Here is a 17,971-nt window from a genome sequence, read left to right on the forward strand (position 1 = left end):
CCAAGGAATGAGTGAGTAAAGGTGTTTAGGTGAAGTATTGGGCCTTGTGAAGTAAGTGTACTTTGCAAATAAGTGTTAAAACTTTGAGATATACATCCCCTACTAATTTAGAATTTGTAAGATTTGAACATTGGCTAAGCCACTTTTGCATCATAAACAAAACAAAGTGAAAGGAGTGGGGTAGTTCCGTTACAGCAAGGTAGTAAATAATACAGTAGGAACAATGGCATGGGCAATACTAAAGCTGTTTTAGGCAAATATTCTGGGAATATCACAGCATCCTTTTCAAATGACCAGACTCTATTGTAAGCAGGATTTCACATGGTAACACCAACTTAATGACTAGAATTACTCAGTGAGTTCTCTCCCGTTAGCCTCCAGTACAGGTTCATATTGATGAGAATTTATAATTTGAGCTGAATGGCTGGTTCTCTTTGGAAATATAGCCAGTCATTTTGAGCAAGTTTAAGAAGTAAACATATATTTTTGGTAAGATGCTGGCTTCCCATGGACAAAGTGATAGCAATAATAACTAGACCTTGTAATAGGATTAAAAACTCTTACCTTTAATTTGATCATAGTGTTGTGGTGTTTATTTTCTAAGCCTGTTAAGAAGCTGGAGTCATTCTGATCTGGCTGATGGCTCCTGAGTTGGGTGTGGATGGTTTTCTTGCTTATCGCTGTGCTGTGTGAAGGCAGACAAGCAGTCTGTACTAGTCCATGTGCATGTGCTTTTTTCTTAGAACATATTAACTGAATCTAATCAACTTCAATGTCAGAGAAAAATCCAGGTGTCGTTCTTTTGTCATTTAGGTCACTTGCTTGGGAGCCCACCTTTCACCCCTGAGTCTCCTCATTCTTTAATTCTTCTTCATTTAAATGCTTGATTTAAGGCTAAACAATAATGAACACATAACCGAAGTCCAGAAGAGTATAATACCCTCTTAAAATCTTTCTCATATGCAAAACAGTGCTTATTTAAGGAGCATCAGTACCAGGTCTTGCTGAATATTGGTTATGAAGAAGGACAGCTGAAGGCAAAACGAGCCTCTGCAGAGCATTGTGAAAGAGTCAGTGCTCATACAGGCTGGAAGAGAAGCTTCATCCATCTTCTTTCATTCACTCTGGTTTTTGTCTTGTTTGCTAAGTGGCTTTAATTTAAATAACTATCTTTCACCTGTATATAATTCTACACTTTAAGAACAACATATGTTTTATATGATTAATGGACCTTTCCATGGTATCTGATTATCTCTAAAGTCCACTTGCAGTCTCCCTTAGAGTAGCATTGAGCTGATTTATAAAATACTGTAAATCATATCAAATACTCTTTCCTTCTGTATACTTTGATATGGACCTAATATTTCAAATTCTAGAGAATATATCTAACAGAATATAATTTATGGCCTCTGGAAGTGCTTATTAGTTTAGTTTAGTTTTCACATAAAGATGCCAGTAATGAAATAAGATACACTGAACAAATTTTGTAAAAGATGCATTAGAGTTTTCAGATTGAAAATCTTGCATGAGTTGAGTTGTGTCTCACTATGAAAGTTGAACATGCTTAGAGCACACAGGAAAGATGCAGTACTGAGAAATGAACTTAGAACCTAAGTAACATGCCATATAGCATTAGATTAAGTAAGCTCATAAACACCCAACCTTTTTGCTGCATATCTGAAAACTGACTTTACTTATTAAGAAGGCTTAAAAACTATTTGGAAGCCAGGTGGGGTGGCACACACCTTTAATCCCAGCACCTGGGAGGCAGAGGTAGGAGGATCACTGTGAGCTGAAGGCCAGCCTGAGACTACAAAGTGAATTCCGTGTCAGCCTGGTCTAAGTGAGATCTAACCTGGAAAAAAAAATAACTAAACAAACAAAAACTCCTACTTGGAGAACTACCTCCTTGGTTTCTGTAGGAGCAAGTGTGCTGCTGTGGTAGATACTCACGTTCAGGAGGGGCGTGGGCATTTCTGTCCAAAACCCACATGTCCTCTTCTTACTCAGGAAGTGGTGGGGTTCAGTACATGAATGCTGCCTCCTACTCTTTCTTGTGTTTGACTTGTCATTTTCTCTCCTTCCCCAGCAGTCAGTCAATAAGGACAAATCCCAAGATTTCAGACTGGGCTCACAGTCTGTGACACAGTAAGTAATTACTTGATAATTTTCAGTGGTATATAATTAATTTTTTCCTTTTGAGGATACTATGCCCATATGCCTTTTCCATAACACAATGATCATACTATAAGTTAAAATTTAGATAAATCACTTTTAAGAGTTTAGGTTAAGGAAAGAATATTTTAGTGGCTAGAGTTAACTTAGCATTGACTGAAAACAAGTAAATAATGTGGTAAAATTAAATTACTGAAATGCCTACTATGAGGCTTTGAAGGAAAAGTGCTCACTCTGTGTCACTAACAAAACATGACAAGAGCATAACATGTGAACAACATGGATATCTACCATGCCATCACCTATACAAGCAGGTGCATGCACACAGACCATCCCAGCTAAGCTTCCTTCATGAAAATACTTGGAGGTAATATCATTCATGGTTTCATAATTGAAGAATGATTTTCCTCATCTGCTTCAAAAATTCTGATTCAGGTAACAGTAATTTTTTGGAACTCTCAAATAAAGCCATGCAGTATTTCACAGGAAACATCTTGTTCCACAGATGACAGGGCGTAATTAAGTAGACATCAGAGAAGTCATGGAATCTGGATCTTGAAGATACTTTATAATTCTTTCCACAGTGCTTTTGTTCATAGTCCAGATAACCAATGGAGGTGGCCTTGTGCAGGTTTCACAGGATAGTTTATGTTTCACCTGCACTGACTCCTAAGACTTCAGACTTCCTGTTTCTTTTCATCTGGGTTCAGTGCACCAAGTTCGATAGTAAGGTGTCATTTGTTGTTTTCTTTTTTTACGAGAAGAAAGCTTTCATGATACATTTGTGACTATACGTAACCCTACATAACCCCAGAGCATATGCACCCATGCTGTCACATTTGTCCCTCCTGATAGCCTGGAGAGGCAGCACCTTACTCTGGCCCATCATTTACCAGTGAAGAAATGACATGTAAATAAAACCCTGCAGTTTCTCCTGGTCCTTTACAAGTGGCTCATGGCAGACACAAGACCATGACGCCAGTCTTCCAGTTCCGGTCTGCTCTTCTTCCCAGGCTCTCCCTGCTCCTGCCCTGGGCCTCACAGGTTCTTGTTCCTCTCTGCCAAGCATGTTTTCAGTCTATTGAAATTTCACAGAATAGTAGTAAATTATGTGATCACTGACAGTAAGGGGGTTTACAGGGCTTACCAAAGAAAAAAATTAGAACTTTTTTCTGTATATTATGGAAATGAAAGATCATATTCCACACATACACACACCACATTGGTTGCTTGTTTTCAGGTGATGCGCACATCTACCCTGGGACCTTCAGATTAATGCCCAACAGGCTTCACAGACACTGGGCTCAAAGGCTGTTGGGGCATCATGACTTCTTTCATTGCGCTTAGAGCATTTAATAATCTTCTGCAGATCAAGAACAAAAAAGTTCATGAAACACTGGACGTGTTCAGATGCTTAAGTTCTTCTAAAGGGCTTTCCCTGAGCTTAGATGAATAAACATGGGATTCTCATGACTTAACCTATTGATGAGATGGTAGTAATACTATAGCCCAGTAACTACAGAGAAAGTCATTTCATTATTTCATTGATCTGCTTTAACAAGTCCACTGTACTGAAGTTGATGAACAGGGACTAATTTTTTGTTTGTTTGTTTGTTTCTTGTAGCGCTGCCTTTCTATTTATGGAATTTGCTTCTTTTAAATGTTTTTATTTATTTATTTGAGAGAGAGATAGAAAAAGGCACAGAGAGAAAAGAGAGAATGAGCATGCCAGGGCCTCCAGCTACTCTAAACAAACTCCAGAATCACGTGCCACCTTGTGCTTCTGGCTTATGTGGGTCCTGGGGCCTCAAACCTGGGTCCTCTGGCTTTGTAGACAAATACCTGAACTGCTAAGCGCATCTCTCCAGCCTGGAATTTGCTTCTTCATTGTGAAAACAAAATTAGCTAAATAGACTGTTCTTAGCTCTTTTCACTTGAATTTCATGTTGAGTTGATTCTTTTTGGAGAAATACGAATAACTTCTAGAATCACTTTATACATATTTTAGTAAAAGTATGTGCTATGTGTTTTTTTTTGTTGTTGTTGTTGTTGTTGTTGTTTTGGTTTTTTCTTTTTTGATTTTTTGAGGTAGGGTCTCACTCTGGCCCAGACTGACCTGAACTCACTATGGAGTCTCAGGGTAGCCTTGAACTCACGGCGATCCTCCTACCTCTGCCTCCCGAGTGCTGGGATTAAAGGCGTGCGCCACCACGCCCGGCGGTATGTGCTATGTTTTAAGAAGAAATTTTATAGGCTAATTTAACAAAGACATTTCTTTAAAAAAAAATCTTCTTTTTCTTTAAAATCTTAAATTTTGATATCTTGTGCCCTTCAGTATTTTTCATTTTATACCAAATTCCCATCTCTGGTTTATAATGAAGTTTCTATAAATGTGTTATAGAAATCACTAATGAATAATATTAGGATTCCCCTAGATACTTGCATGCTTTATATAAAGTTTTGTTGTATTTTGTTTTTCAGGTTTTAAAAAATATTTTTTTGCTTTATTTCATTTGCAGTTTTGGTCAAAGAGGTTAGTTCAGATTGCCAGTCAGCAAATGACTGAATGAATGGAGTGTAGTACACCCTTCATTGTTAATTCCAAGCATTCTTTCACCTCTTCACAGTTTTGTCCATCTTGACAATAATCGTACCTCATTCCCAGCCCCCATTTCTTCTTCTCACCATTAGTATGTAGTTTACCATTCACCATTAAAATAAATTAAAATAGACTGCTCCTGGCAACTTCTAGGTTCTCTCTTTGGCTACACAGTTATCAGCCTTTTGATTCCCCTCTCACCTCCATTTCTGAAATTAAAACTGCCTAGTGGTTTATGGGAGGTGCCACAATGTGTTCAGTACTGAACTTAGTGCATTGAGCATTGGGGGCCTTTGCATGTGTTACAGGAAGGAGGCAGGGGTTTCAGGCTAAAAGAGCACCCAGCTATACAGAAGAGGAAGCTCACAGAGAGCGGGAGAGGTCTACTAGCAGTGGAAGACTGTGGCACTTGAAAAATGCCATAGTAGAGTTTGAGGACAGGGGATGACTGGTAAGTGGGACTAGGAAACGTGTCTAGCTGTGTGTGGTCAGGATTTTACATGCATCCGAGCAAGCACACGTCTACATCAAGGTTTTGGTCTTGTTCTGGACCTTGATGCCACTGCTCTATAGAGCAGCAATCAGAAGAAGCCTTTCCATGTGAACAGCAGTGGTTTGCTTGCAAGACTCAGCTAATGGGAAAATGTTGGCCATCTGCTTTCTGTGGGAAGTGTTGTGCTAGGCACTGTAGAGCCATGGAGAAGTGATGTGTCGTGTGTACCCTATAAGAATGCCCAGTGTGTCAAGGAAGACATTTCCTAAATACAGCTTTGCTGAGCACCTACCATGTCTTGCTCCCGACACTGTGGAAACAACAGTCAACAAATACAAACCCTTGCCTCAAAGAGCTAGCTAACATTTTATCTCCTTGTAAGTAAAGTATCCGTGCCAAATGTGTGCTGTGCTATGGAGAAAAACCAAGTATGGGTAGGAAATGGAAGAGCAAAGTGTGATGACTGTAGGTTTGGTTTGTGGTTTTGCTTTGTTTTATTGGCTTTTTGTGTGTGTGTGTGTGTGTGTTTGTTTGTTTGTTTGTTTGTTTGTTTGTTTGTTTGTTTGTTTGTTTGTAAAAGGGTCTTGCTCTGGAGCCCAGACTGGCTTCAAACTCATGGTCATTGCTCCTGCCTCAGTCTTCCAAGGGCAGGGATTAGAGACATGAGCCACTGTACCGGCCCTGTTGCAGCTTTAAGTAGGAATGTTGGAGAAGGTTTCACAGAAAGAGAGGGAGAGAGGAAAGAGCAAGGGAAATGAATAATGAGTAATGTGCATGTGTGGCGGGTAGGTGCAAAAGGTCCAGAGGCAGGAGCATCCCTGATACCTTAAAGGAATAAGAAAATTGCTGGGGTTTCTGGAGTAGAAAAAACAACTGAAAGAGAGTGGATGAGATTGGGATAAGGAACAATACCTTGTAAGCCGTCATAAAATTGTGGCTTTTACAGTAAGTACAATAGGGAGCCAATAAGCAGTGGAATTGCTTATAATTTAATGATATCATTATAAGATTTGAGATAAGAATACACATTAATGGACAAGGGTGGAACTAGAGAGACTAGTTAAATAATATCAAAATTATCCAGGTGAAATTTGATGGTATCTTTAAAAAGCTTGTTAGCAATGGGGCTACCACAGGTTAGATTCTATGTGCACATATTTAACTGGTAACAGTTTTACTAAAGTAACATTTTTTGTACATGGTAAATTGAACATCTTTATGGTACATGTTTTAGGTTGTAACAGTGAGCCTCAGAAACCATCACCACACTTAAGAAATTTCTCATGTTCTTTTTTTTTTTTTTTATTTATAATTTTTTTTTAAATTTAATTTATTAGTTTTCTTTTCAGTAAATACAGGCAGTTTGGTACCATTATTTAGGCTCATCTGTGATCTACCCCCTCCCATTAGACCCTCCTTATTATTGAAAATGGGTCGTGCATTGTGGAGTTAGCCCCCAGTTATTAGTATGATAAATGTCTCTGAAAATCATGACCCAACATGTAACTCTGACATTCTTTCCGCCCCCTCTTCCGCAAGATTTCCCTGAGCCATGTTGGGTTCATTTTTGGTCTGCTTCAGTGCTGAGGTGTTGGGGGCCTCTGAGGCTCTGGCTCTCTGATTTGGTAGGAGTTGATTTTTCTCTGCGTTGATCTCCTTCCCCTTTGTGCTGGTATCCAGTTCACAGGAAAACATCACCCTTGCTTATTTTGCCAGTTGTCCTTAGTTTCAGTTGGGTCCCTTCTGAGGTATGTTGGGGCAGCTCTCTCCTTAGGATCTGCATCTATCTGGAAAAGAGAAGCAGATTCTCCAACGGAGAGTGAGTTAGCACCCATAAAATTGAGATAACACTTACTTTTTTGATAGACAGTTTGATAGGTGTAGGCCCTCTTATACCCCGTGATTGATGGTAGCTTGATATTGTAGAGTGGGCTTGTGTTTGGGTATGGTTCTGTCATGTTCTTTTTTTATTTTTGCCTTTCTACCCATTCCCTTCCCTAATTCCCATCCCCTGACAATCAGTGATCCCCTCTCTCTTTCTAGAGTTGTAAGTATACAGTCTGTTTATTCATTACCTGTTAAGAGATTTGAATTATTTAGTTTGCAATCATTACACATAAAGTTTTTATGAACATTTGTGCACAAATCTTTGAACATTTGCATTTACTTTTCTTAGGTAAATCAGTAGAAATGGAATGACTAGGTTGTATAGTTGTTTTATGCTTAACTTTCTAATAAAGTACCAAATAGTTTTCCATATATTTTACTACAAACTCATACATTTTACACACCTACCAATATGTGTGCGAATTCCTCTTGCTCACTACACTCGTTATGGTCAGTCTTTGTAATTAAGCCATTCTACTTTGTGTAAGATTTATCTCATGTAACATTAATTTATATATCCCTAACAACAACTAATGATGTCAAGCATCATTGATGTCTTCCATGTGTAGTCACATATGTGTGTGCAAGTATGTGTACATATGTATGCAAATACATGCCAAGGCCCGAGGTCAACTTCAGGTGTCTTCCTCAGTCACTCTCCACCTTTGTGACAAAGTCTCTCACTGACCCTAGAGCTCACCAGTTTGGCAGGACTAGCTATTCTGCAAGGTCCAGGGTTCCTCTTGTCTCTGCCTGTTTTGTAATCTGATGTGATTACAGGCCCCTGCCTTCAAATACAGTCATATTGAGGGCTAAGACCTTAACATGAATTTTGAGGGAATACATTTCATTCACAGATTCTTTTTTGTTTGTTTTTTTTAATGCGTGCACTCCAGGGACTTCAACCACTGCAGTCAAACTCCAGATGCATGTGTCCCCTTGTGCACATGTGCAACCTTGTGCACTGCTGTCACTGTGCATCTGGCTTACGTGGGACCTGGAGAGTCGGGCATGAGTCCTTAGGCTTCACAGGCAAGCACCTTAGCCATTAAGCCATCTCTCCAGGCCCATCCACAAATCCTTTTTTAAAATATTTTTATTAGTTGTGGACATAGTATGTAAACAGCACAGGTTGGTACGATCCTTACCTTCATCCCTACACCCAGAAGGGATCCTCCTCACTGGGGATCCCAGTTATCCCCATGGGGATTATGGGTCATTTATTGTGGGGGCAGCCATTAGTTAGCAGTAAGAGACAATGTCTCTGTGCATAATGTCCCAACTTGTGGTTCTAACAATCTTTTCACCGCCTCTTCTGTGAAATTCCCTGAACCGTGTTAGGTTCATTTTAAATCTACTTCAGTGATGGGTTCTTAGAAGCCTCTGGATCTCTGGTTTGGCAGGAGTTGAGTGTTCTCAGTGTCTCTCTCCTTCAACCTTGTGCTGATAGCAGTTTCACCAAGAAAACAGCACTCTTGTTCATTTTCCAAATTCCCCTATGGTTCAACTGGGGCCCTGGTGAAGTGCAATGGGCCTTTTGTCTCCTCAGCTCCTGCTTTCATCTGAAAAAGAGAAGCAGATTCTGTAGTGGAGAGTGAAGTCAGCACAGGTTAAAAGGTATAACCATTGTAAGTTTAGAGAGAATTTAATAGATATAGGCCCTCTTGTAGCCCAAGATTGGTGGAAGCTTGATATTGGAGAGCAAACTCATTATCTGGATGTGATTCTCACTTGTTTCCCAGTTCCAGACATTGGTTCCTTTCCACTGAACAGATCTGTTAGCTAGTCTAAAAGCAGTTGGTTACCACCATGGCTGTGTGCCACTGTTGTACTTGCATCATGTTGTTTGCTTCTGAGTATCTTAGACCTCAATGCTCAGACAGATGTTGGCCACTTTCTCCCAGTAGCTCATATAGCACCTTCTAGTACTAGACAGGCTGGCTGGAGACTGGCTGTCTTCCAGATCCCAGGCACGTCTCTCCATGTTCCATACTGCCAGCATATGGTATCTTCAGCAGTAGAGTCTTACCATTAACTCTGGTGGGCAATGAAGTGCTCTGACAGAAGTCTGTCTTTTGGGAAACCTTGTAAGTCTCTCTGATCAACAGCTCATTGAGGGTGTTAACCACATCCTGATACTGATAATTACAGGCCAATGCTAAAGGAAAAGAAAAAAGAAAAAGAGAGAAAATGTAAAAAAGAAAGAAAGAAAAAGAAGCAGGAGAAAACTAACGTTAGGCTTTATCTCACCCTCTCCAGAGCCTTTCGATTTAGGCGTTCCCTCTTAGGTTCTGATGAGGGTTCAGCCTTTTAGCCTGTCTTCCAGGATATAGGATTTTATGGTACCAGTTCCATTTGGGTTCAGTTTTGTGTTCCCCCCTTACCTTCCCCTCAAGTCCTACCTTCCCTATTGTTTGGTCCTCGAGATACCTGTTGGGACCATCAGCATCTCAGGCTGATCCAGGTTAGGAGTCGCAGATGAGTGAGACCATGCAATGATTGTCTTTCTGTGATTGGTTGAGTTCACTGAGTATGATCTATTCCAAGTTCGACCATTTTTCTACAAATTTCATTGTGTCATTTTTTCTAACTGCTGAGTAGAATTCCGCCAAGTAAATATACCATATCTTGGTTATCCATTCATCCAATGATAGGCATCTGTGTTGATTGCAATTCTCAGCTGTTCAGAACTGAGCAGCTATAAACATGGTTGAGCAAATATCTCTGAACTGAGGCATGGAGCTTTTAGGGTAAATGCCAAGTAAGGGAAAAACCGGGTCTGTTGCTAACTCTATAGTCAACCATTTTAGTCTCCTTATAAAGATCCTCTCGACATCCCAGGTCTCCATATTGCTTTCCATAGTGGCTGTACAAGCTTACATTCCCACCAACAGTGCCATTCACAGATTCTTTATCTGCTAATCACTTGATTTTGATATTCTTGCACTTTTTTTAATGCTCTGTTTAGGATATGACCACAAGTCCTATATATTCTATAGAGAAGACTCGTTCTTCCAGTTCTTTGGTTTCCCTTCTTTTTATTGTTTGTGATTTTTTCCCCAATATAAATTTGTCTTACAGCATACTGTGATTTACATTTGTGTTATTTGGAGAGATACATTCATTGCCCAGTCCACAGGTTAGTGTGTTATGAACTTCCTTCATTCCTTATTCAGTTGTCCTTTATATTTACACATGTGTGTTTCTGTCTAAGTTGATAAAATTGTCTGGGTTTTCCCAGGTATCTAATATATTTTAGAATCAGAAATGGTTTTGCTGTTGCTCCTTCACTATGGCTAAGATAGAGTAACTCTTCTGTCACACTGCCAAGGCCAGTCCCTCCTGCAGTTCTGCCAAATCCTGTTTTCCTCAGACCCTTCCATCAGCCCCTGATCTATTCTTCCCACTGTTGTTGCCAGCAGTCTTGCTGAGCTGGGGGCTTCCAGGTTCTTGCTATCTTGTTCAAGGAATTGAAAAGTACACAAAAGTAAAAATAAAAAATAATTACAAAACAACAAGAGGGATTTTTGTTGTTGTTTGAAAAGACAGAGCTCGTCTTAGCAGTTAGCATGCTCAAGAACAGCATGGTTCTGCGGGGGCTTCCTCCTGTGGGAACCAGGAGGAGGAGTCAGTTGCTAGTGGTGGGGTGTAGGTGGTCTTTGTGGGTTTGATTGACAGCTTAAGTTATATAAGCCTTTGTTCCCAGCACATGAAGCAGGTGATTTTAAACATATACACCCACCCATGCATAGGGGTCAGGTGATAAATGGCATTTTCTCTGAAAGTTCACTTGGAAGACATAGGTTACCTTCCTGCGCACATACCCAAAGCCAGATCAGCAGTTAAGGCTAGATCTTCCCATCTGCTTTTAGTTCGTGTATATGCTCGGGGACTTGTTTGAATGGCTGTGGGATTCACTAAGGAGGAGTGATTTATGGCACGGTTTGTGTGTACCTGCAGCTCCATGCAGTGGGGGCCCCAACTACTACGTGCATTGATAGAAAATGGGTGTGTATGTAGCTCAAGTCAAGGACATTCTTGGGTTAGTAATCTGTCCTATGCTTGTCTACCTCACTGCCACTTCCCAGATTAAAACCTCTCCTGACCTAAGACAGCAACTTTCTTGCTGGCTCATTGTTTCTAATTTTGTCTTTTCCTAGTTCTGAACAAAACCGGGAAGACCGAGGACACAAAGCAGATATACAAACAAAGAGATGTGAGTCAGGAAGCCGGAAAATCACCCTAATAGAGGTAAGAAGAAGTTAAAAGAAAGTTCCATCATGTGGTTATTGGAAAGAATTAGGATGACCTGACCAGCATTGACAGGTACCTGTGAAAGGACAGGAGACAAAAGACTGACCAACAGGCCACTTGTGTCCATGGAAAATGTAGCATACAAAGTTTTGGAAGCATGAATCAGATTGTCTGCTGCCTAAAAAGAAAAGTGACAGTATAGCCGGGTGTGGTGGTACACGTCTTTAATCCCAGCACTCGGGTACTTGGGAGGCAGAGGTAAGAGGGTCACTGTGAGTTTGAGGTCAGCCAGGGACTACATACTGAATTCCAGATCAGCCTGAGCTAGAGTGACTCTACCTTGTTAAAAAAAAAAAAAAAAAAATGCCAGGATCATCTTTTTCTCACAAACCTAGACTTTAAAGGAAAGATGAAGCAGCAACTAGTAAACAACTCGGGAGTAGAGAGATCTTTATAAGGAGACAAGAACTTGACCCGGGACGTAGAGAGGATCTTTAGAATGAGGCCAATGACAGGAATATGTACTGACTGAGAAGCTCAAACCATGAGAGAAGCCTTTGAGATGTTGGGAGCAGAGAATCCCTAGATCCTCAGTAATTATACCAGATTTATATCTACAATTAGGTGGGGGGGGTCACATTTACCACTGAGGCAGGCAAATGGGGAAATGTGTTTGAAGAACAGTATTGCCTGGGAGCGGTTGGGCTAGGAAAAGAAAGGAAGAAAGTCCTGTCAGCAGGTGGTGTTTACTCTGTAGATGGAACTGAAGTTTGATGCTGAGTAGGGAGATGGCTCAACACTTAAAGCATCTGCTTGCAAATCCTTCCAGCTGCAGTTTGATTCCCCCATATCCACATAAGAGAGGAGATGCACAAAATAGTGCATGTGCCTGCAGTTTGTTTGCAGTGGGCAGAGTTCCTAGCTCACTTTCTCTCTCTGCCACTCTTTGTCTCTCTCTCCTTGTAAATAAATATTTTTTAAAAAAATAAATTTGTCTGCTGAAAGCAAAATGTAATAGCTGCATTCCCATTCACATGTGCGTATGTAAGAGCCCTGTACACATTCACGTGTATGTATGTAAGAGCCCTATTTATATTCATGGTATGAATTTGTTACCTGCTAGAACTAGATTCAAATTTCCATAACTGCTTTAAGTTGTTAAAAAATTAGCAACTTGCATCAAAACATAAGATTAATAGTGATGGTAATTATGGGAGTGACTTTTTTATATCCTTGATGCTTGAGTTAAAAAACATTTTGGTTTGTATGTTTTTTGTTTGTGAATTGAGAGTCTCATTATGTTGCCCAGACTGGCCTCAGACTCCTTTGATGCAAGCAGCTCTCCTGTCTCAGCTTCTAAGAACTTGGGACTACAGGAATATACCACTGCTATAAACTTAAAATGAGGCAAATGTCAACATGTCAAAAAGTAAAATAAGACTAATAAAAAATTTGAATAAGAATATGAGGAAATGATTCAGCAGTTAAAGACACTTGCTTGCAAAGCCTGCTGTCCTGGGTTCAGTTTCCCAGTGCTCCCATAAAGCCAGATGCCCAGAGTGCCACGTGCATCTGACAAGAGGCTCCGTGCACCTATGTGTGAGCTCTCTCTTTCTCTCCATTTCAGATTAATAGGGAAAAAATTAATGAACAATAACCTGTGGTGGAGAAAAAAAGTTTGTCTAAAGGACATATACCCACAGAATATTAAAAACCTGTAAGAAATCAGCAAGGAAAAGAAATGTGTCACTAGGAAGACTGCCAGTGAGTGTACACAGACTTTTCTGAAGGGAATAAATATGCTTACCTAGCAGTGATCAAATTATTGGAAATTAGCCGAGCATGGTGGTGCATGCCTTTAATCTCAGCACTCAGAAGGCAGAGTGGAAGGATCACTGAGAGTTGAAAGCCAGCCTGAGACTATATGGTGAATTCCAGGTCAGCCTGGCCTAGAGTGAGACCTTACCTCGATAAAACATTATGTGGAAATTAAAACAACAAGATAATATTTTTTTTTCTTGACAAAATGGTGAAAATTTCAAAATGTAGTCAGCATAGGGAAATAGGTGTCTTTTTCCACTGTTGGTGCCAGTTCAAGATTGATCCATTGTTCACGGAGGATCATTTGATATATTTTTTTTTATTACTAAAAGTTCAAAATGTTTATGAAGCAAAGTATGATGGCATATGCCTTCTTAGGATGCTAAGGCAGGAGAATTACCTGAACCCAGGAACACAAGCCCAAGTTCTTAGTAGACTGGATCAAAAAAAAAAAAAAAAAAAAAAAACTTTTCCTCTGAAAGTTCTACTTCAGGAATCTAGTGCACAAAAATATTTACAGACATGTAGAAAGATTCATCTAAAATACTACACTGTTAGGGGCTGGAGAGATGACTTAGCAGTTAAGGCCCTTGCTGGCAAAGCCATAGGACCCAGGCTCAGTTCCTCAGTCCCTGTGTAAAGCCAGATACAAAGTGGTGCATGTGTCTGGAGTACGTTTGTAGTGGATAGAGGCATTAGTATACTGGTTCTCTCTTTCTGAAATAAATAAGTAAATAAAATATTTTTAAAAAACACTACAGGGTTGGTGAGATGTCTTAAGTGATTAAGGCACTTGCCTGTGAAGCCTAAAACTCAGGTTCGATTCCCCAGGACCCATGTAAGCCAGATGTACAAAGTGGCTTATGCATCTGGAGTTCCATTGCAGTGGCTAGAGGCCCTAGTGTGCCCATTCTTTCTCTCTATATTGGCCAGTTTTTCTCTCTCTTTCTCTCAAATAAATACAATATTTTTTAGAAAAAAAGCTACATTTTTGGACTGGAGAGATGACTTAGCATTTAAGGCATTTGCCTGCAAAGCCAAAGGACCTCGGTTCAATTCCCCAGGACTTACATAAGCCAGATGCTCAAGGTGGTGCTTGCATCTGGAGTTCATTTGCAGTGGCTGGAGGCCCTGGTACGCCCATTCTCTCTCTCTGTCTCCCCCCCCCCCACCTGCACGCTCTCAAATAAATAAAAATTTTATTTTTTTTAAATTACACTATTAAACATTTTTAAAATAGAAAGAAAACTTAATTTTTATGAACAACACATTGATTAAAGTGTCTGTGGCATAATGGAAAGCTTGGTGATTTGAACCCACAAGGGGCCTTGGGAGACCTGTAATATTGGTCAGTTTGTCTCAGTGGGTCTGCTTGTGTAAAAAGAACTGACTAATAAAATATTTCTGTAGTGGAGTATCATTTGGTCATTACCATTTTGTTATAGACATACATTTATTGAAATGGAAACATATATAATATGATAAACTTAAGAGATGAGTACAAAGTAGTTTATATACTATATACGTTCAGTATTGAGCAATGTCCATCAAAAGATGTTGGTGATTGAAATGATTTGATCTTGGTGATTTTAATTCTAATCCATGTATTTTCTGATGTTTCAAGTCCACATGTATGTACTGTTTGAACATTTCTTTTCAAAGTGAAAGTCATTATAGAAATTTTCTACTGTAGTCTGTTCTTTCTACATAAGACCCCACAGTCTTGGGACACATCATGTCAGACCTGGTCCTTTGACTCCAGGCCAAGTGTGGTCTGTTCCCCACAGCCTGCCTGCTCACTGACTGGATGGGAAGTGCTGCCGTAGCCATGACATGTTTGCACTTCTCTCCCTAGTCCTGAGCCCTGGGGCTCACCACAGAAGCAGACCTTCCAGGGATATTTATCAGGACTTCATTTCTCGTGGGAGGGGCCCAGCATTTTTATTGACTCTTAAGTGTTGTATGCATATACTAAAATACTAATATACTAAGCCAGTTTCATATTCATTTTCTTAATCTCACCATGCAAATTTTCCTTTCTCTTTCCATCTAAAGCACCTTTGTGAAAGCCCTCCTTTTGCTTCTCTCAGTTAGTTGTGGGGATACTTTATGAGAAGACATATCAGAGAAAGGGTGGACAGGGCCTTACGTTGTGTCCTTGGGACAGATGATCCCGCCTAGCTGTTTTCAGCAAAGCCCAGCTGGCTCCGCGTTTGAGGTCCCTGCTGCCCTCAGTTGTCAAGTGAAACACTGGCTTCTGAGGTTTACCTTGACTGTCTCTGCTCCTTCCCATGTCATTCTGTCCCTCTGTCCTCCTGGAAGTCTGTCTTTCTCTGTCCACCGTGTCTTCCTCTTGTCTGACTGAATCAGTTCCCTTAACAATGTTACCTTCTCTGCCTCCCTCAGTGTCTCTTGCTTCCCTCTCCTGGGGCTTCTCCTGGTGTGTGTTTACTTCTCACAGCGCCGTCTCCCCTGACTAACTCAAGTTGTCCCCGTTCTCTGCACCTGCAGGATCCACCTCACTAACTTCCAGCTGTTTGTCCCCCTTTCTCCCCTTTCTTCCCTTTTCTGGTTTTCTTCTTTATTGCCTACCATTGCCCGGAATCCTCCCGTCAGGTTATGGTAGCGTCTTGCTCCTCTAAACCTTTGGCTCTGCCCTGTGTCCCTTGAAGAAATCTTGAGTCTCTGTGTGATTTATGCCCAGCTGTTAACTCTTCCTTAGTGTATTAAACCCTAATCTCACATATCTGTTCATTTTTGTGTTCAACCTGACTTGCTGTCATGGGCTTCGCTTCTGTCCTTTTCTGAGTTCCCATGCAATACATGTTTACCTTTGTGTCTCCATCGAACAGATTTGAAGTCAGGAAATCTGGGCTGTCAAAGAAATTTCCCCTTGTGTTTAAATTTTTCTTGAATGAAAAAATACATATAATCTCTTAAGATTGGGCCTGTTTCTAAAAGTCCAGGTATTTGCGCTCTCCTTGGGCCCCAGAGAGAGCCTTCTAGATGGTTAGCCTTTGACCTTCCCCCCACAATGTTCCTTCCAGCCATTTCTTTTCTTTCCTTTGGAGTGATCCAGTGAGCTGACCGGTTACCTCAGCCAGCTTGCCATTTTCCTGAGGCCATGGCTTGTTTCTAAGGGAAGCCCTGTGTTAAAGCCTCTCTGTTCTTGAGTGCAAGTGCTCAGCAGTGCTACGTGAATAATTTTATTGAGAAGTCCATGTTCAACCCTCCTGCTCATCACCCCCAGGTGTGGTCCCTACTCTGTGTTTTGGTGGGGGAAACATCTTCTTTCATCTGCATATTGGCTCTTGACTTATTAGACAATGCCTTTGAGAGACAAACTACAAAATTGGCAATTAATATTTTAAGTGTTTGTGTGGTGGTACATGATGTTTTTGCTTACTTGTGTTCTTGCCTGAGCATGCTAAGATTTAGTTGTGGCCAGAAAACATTGCTCATTATGTTTTGTACTTTTTTCTCCCTAGTAAAGAGTTGGAAAAGAATGAAGACTGATGTACAGAAATGAAATGACAAACTCAGCCGAATGGAATATCTCATAAAAAGAAGGAAAGGAGGGGTCTGCTCTTTCTTGTCTTTATGAAAAAAGTCTAGAAAAATCAGAAGTGAGGTTTGGGTTAAAAAAATCATTGTGGCCTTCGAGCTTAATTGTTATAAACCATATAACTGTTGTTGGTCAAAGTATTGGTAGTTGTATTATTAGTAACAGCATTAAAATCCCATTGTTATTGTTGGAAAACCTCTAAGGAAAAAAAAACTATAATTGCTACCCAGAAAAAGTGAATGAAAAGTCTTTGCATTGTTAAGATGTCAGTTGAGTAACTCTCCAATATTATTATGTCTGTATTGTGGTTGTGTGTTGTTGTGCTCAGATTTTATCAAGTACTTGTTTTTAAAATGAACTTTATTTAAAAGATAAACAGCTTCTAGATACTGTGGATTCAAAATAGTCCCAGTAGCAAAGGTGTTAAAAAGAAGCAATTTACTGTTTAGGCTTGAAATTTTGTGTTGCTTTTCAGTGAATTATATATGTAACTTGATACACCTAAACTGAATGATTTTTTGACTGGACTAAAGGTATTGTTCTAAATTCCTTTAATTTGTAAAAAAAAAAATGCATTTTATATTTAAGCATATAAGAATTATTGAAAAAATGTTTAGTATTTATTTTAGCATTAATATTTGTTTTAAAATTATTATATAGCATTATTTATTTCTTTAGTTCCAAAATATTAGTGTCATTTCCATATGACTGTATGTTTCGTATTTTGTTGTACTAGGGATTTTTTTCTTCTCAATTATATGTCTGTCAATAAGATATTTAGCCCCAATAACAACACTAATTCAAAGTTAGAAAAACTTATTTACCAAATTCAACAAGTGACTCCATTAAGATAAGAAGTGAGAAAAACAGTATTGGGCACTGAGGTGTAAATTTCGTCCAGATGTATGCCCACTGTGAAATGTAAAACCGTTTGGCTCTTATCCTGCACATATTGTAGAAGCATGAACAGTGCTCAGTATGCCCCTGCTGTGGAGACCTCCTTTTTAAAAGGCATTTCCCATTGTGTTGTGCAGCACTGAGGACTGCTGAAGCCCTAGCCACCAGCACCAAGCTGCTGTACCAGCGCCAAGCTGCCAGTGCCAAGCTACCAGTGTTGTGGTTGCACTTGTGCTTCGGGTACCTGTGGCCCAAGCAGCCCATCACCCTCTATAAGCCT

General features: G+C 40.0%; 1 protein-coding gene across 5 annotated transcripts in view; it reads left to right on the top strand.

Moving 5' to 3' along the window:
- Positions 1–17,359, top strand: part of Ahi1 (Abelson helper integration site 1) — a 151,697-nt gene extending 134,338 nt beyond the window's left edge. For 3 of the 5 annotated variants that reach the window (XM_045159340.1, XM_045159343.1, XM_045159341.1), the window contains 3 exons: positions 2,090–2,148; positions 11,315–11,405; positions 16,718–17,359. In XM_045159340.1, coding sequence (XP_045015275.1) covers positions 2,090–2,148; positions 11,315–11,405; positions 16,718–16,720 — 153 coding nt within the window. In that variant the 3' untranslated portion in view covers positions 16,721–17,359. Of the gene's footprint in view, positions 1–2,089; positions 2,149–11,314; positions 11,406–16,717 lie in introns of those variants that run through there. The other 2 variants (XM_045159342.1, XR_006638959.1) reach the window with 2 other exon arrangements.
- The last annotated feature ends 612 nt before the right edge of the window (positions 17,360–17,971 follow it).

This window comes from Jaculus jaculus, chromosome 9 (genome assembly GCF_020740685.1).
Source record: "Jaculus jaculus isolate mJacJac1 chromosome 9, mJacJac1.mat.Y.cur, whole genome shotgun sequence".
NCBI classification, from domain to species: Eukaryota; Metazoa; Chordata; class Mammalia; order Rodentia; family Dipodidae; genus Jaculus; species Jaculus jaculus.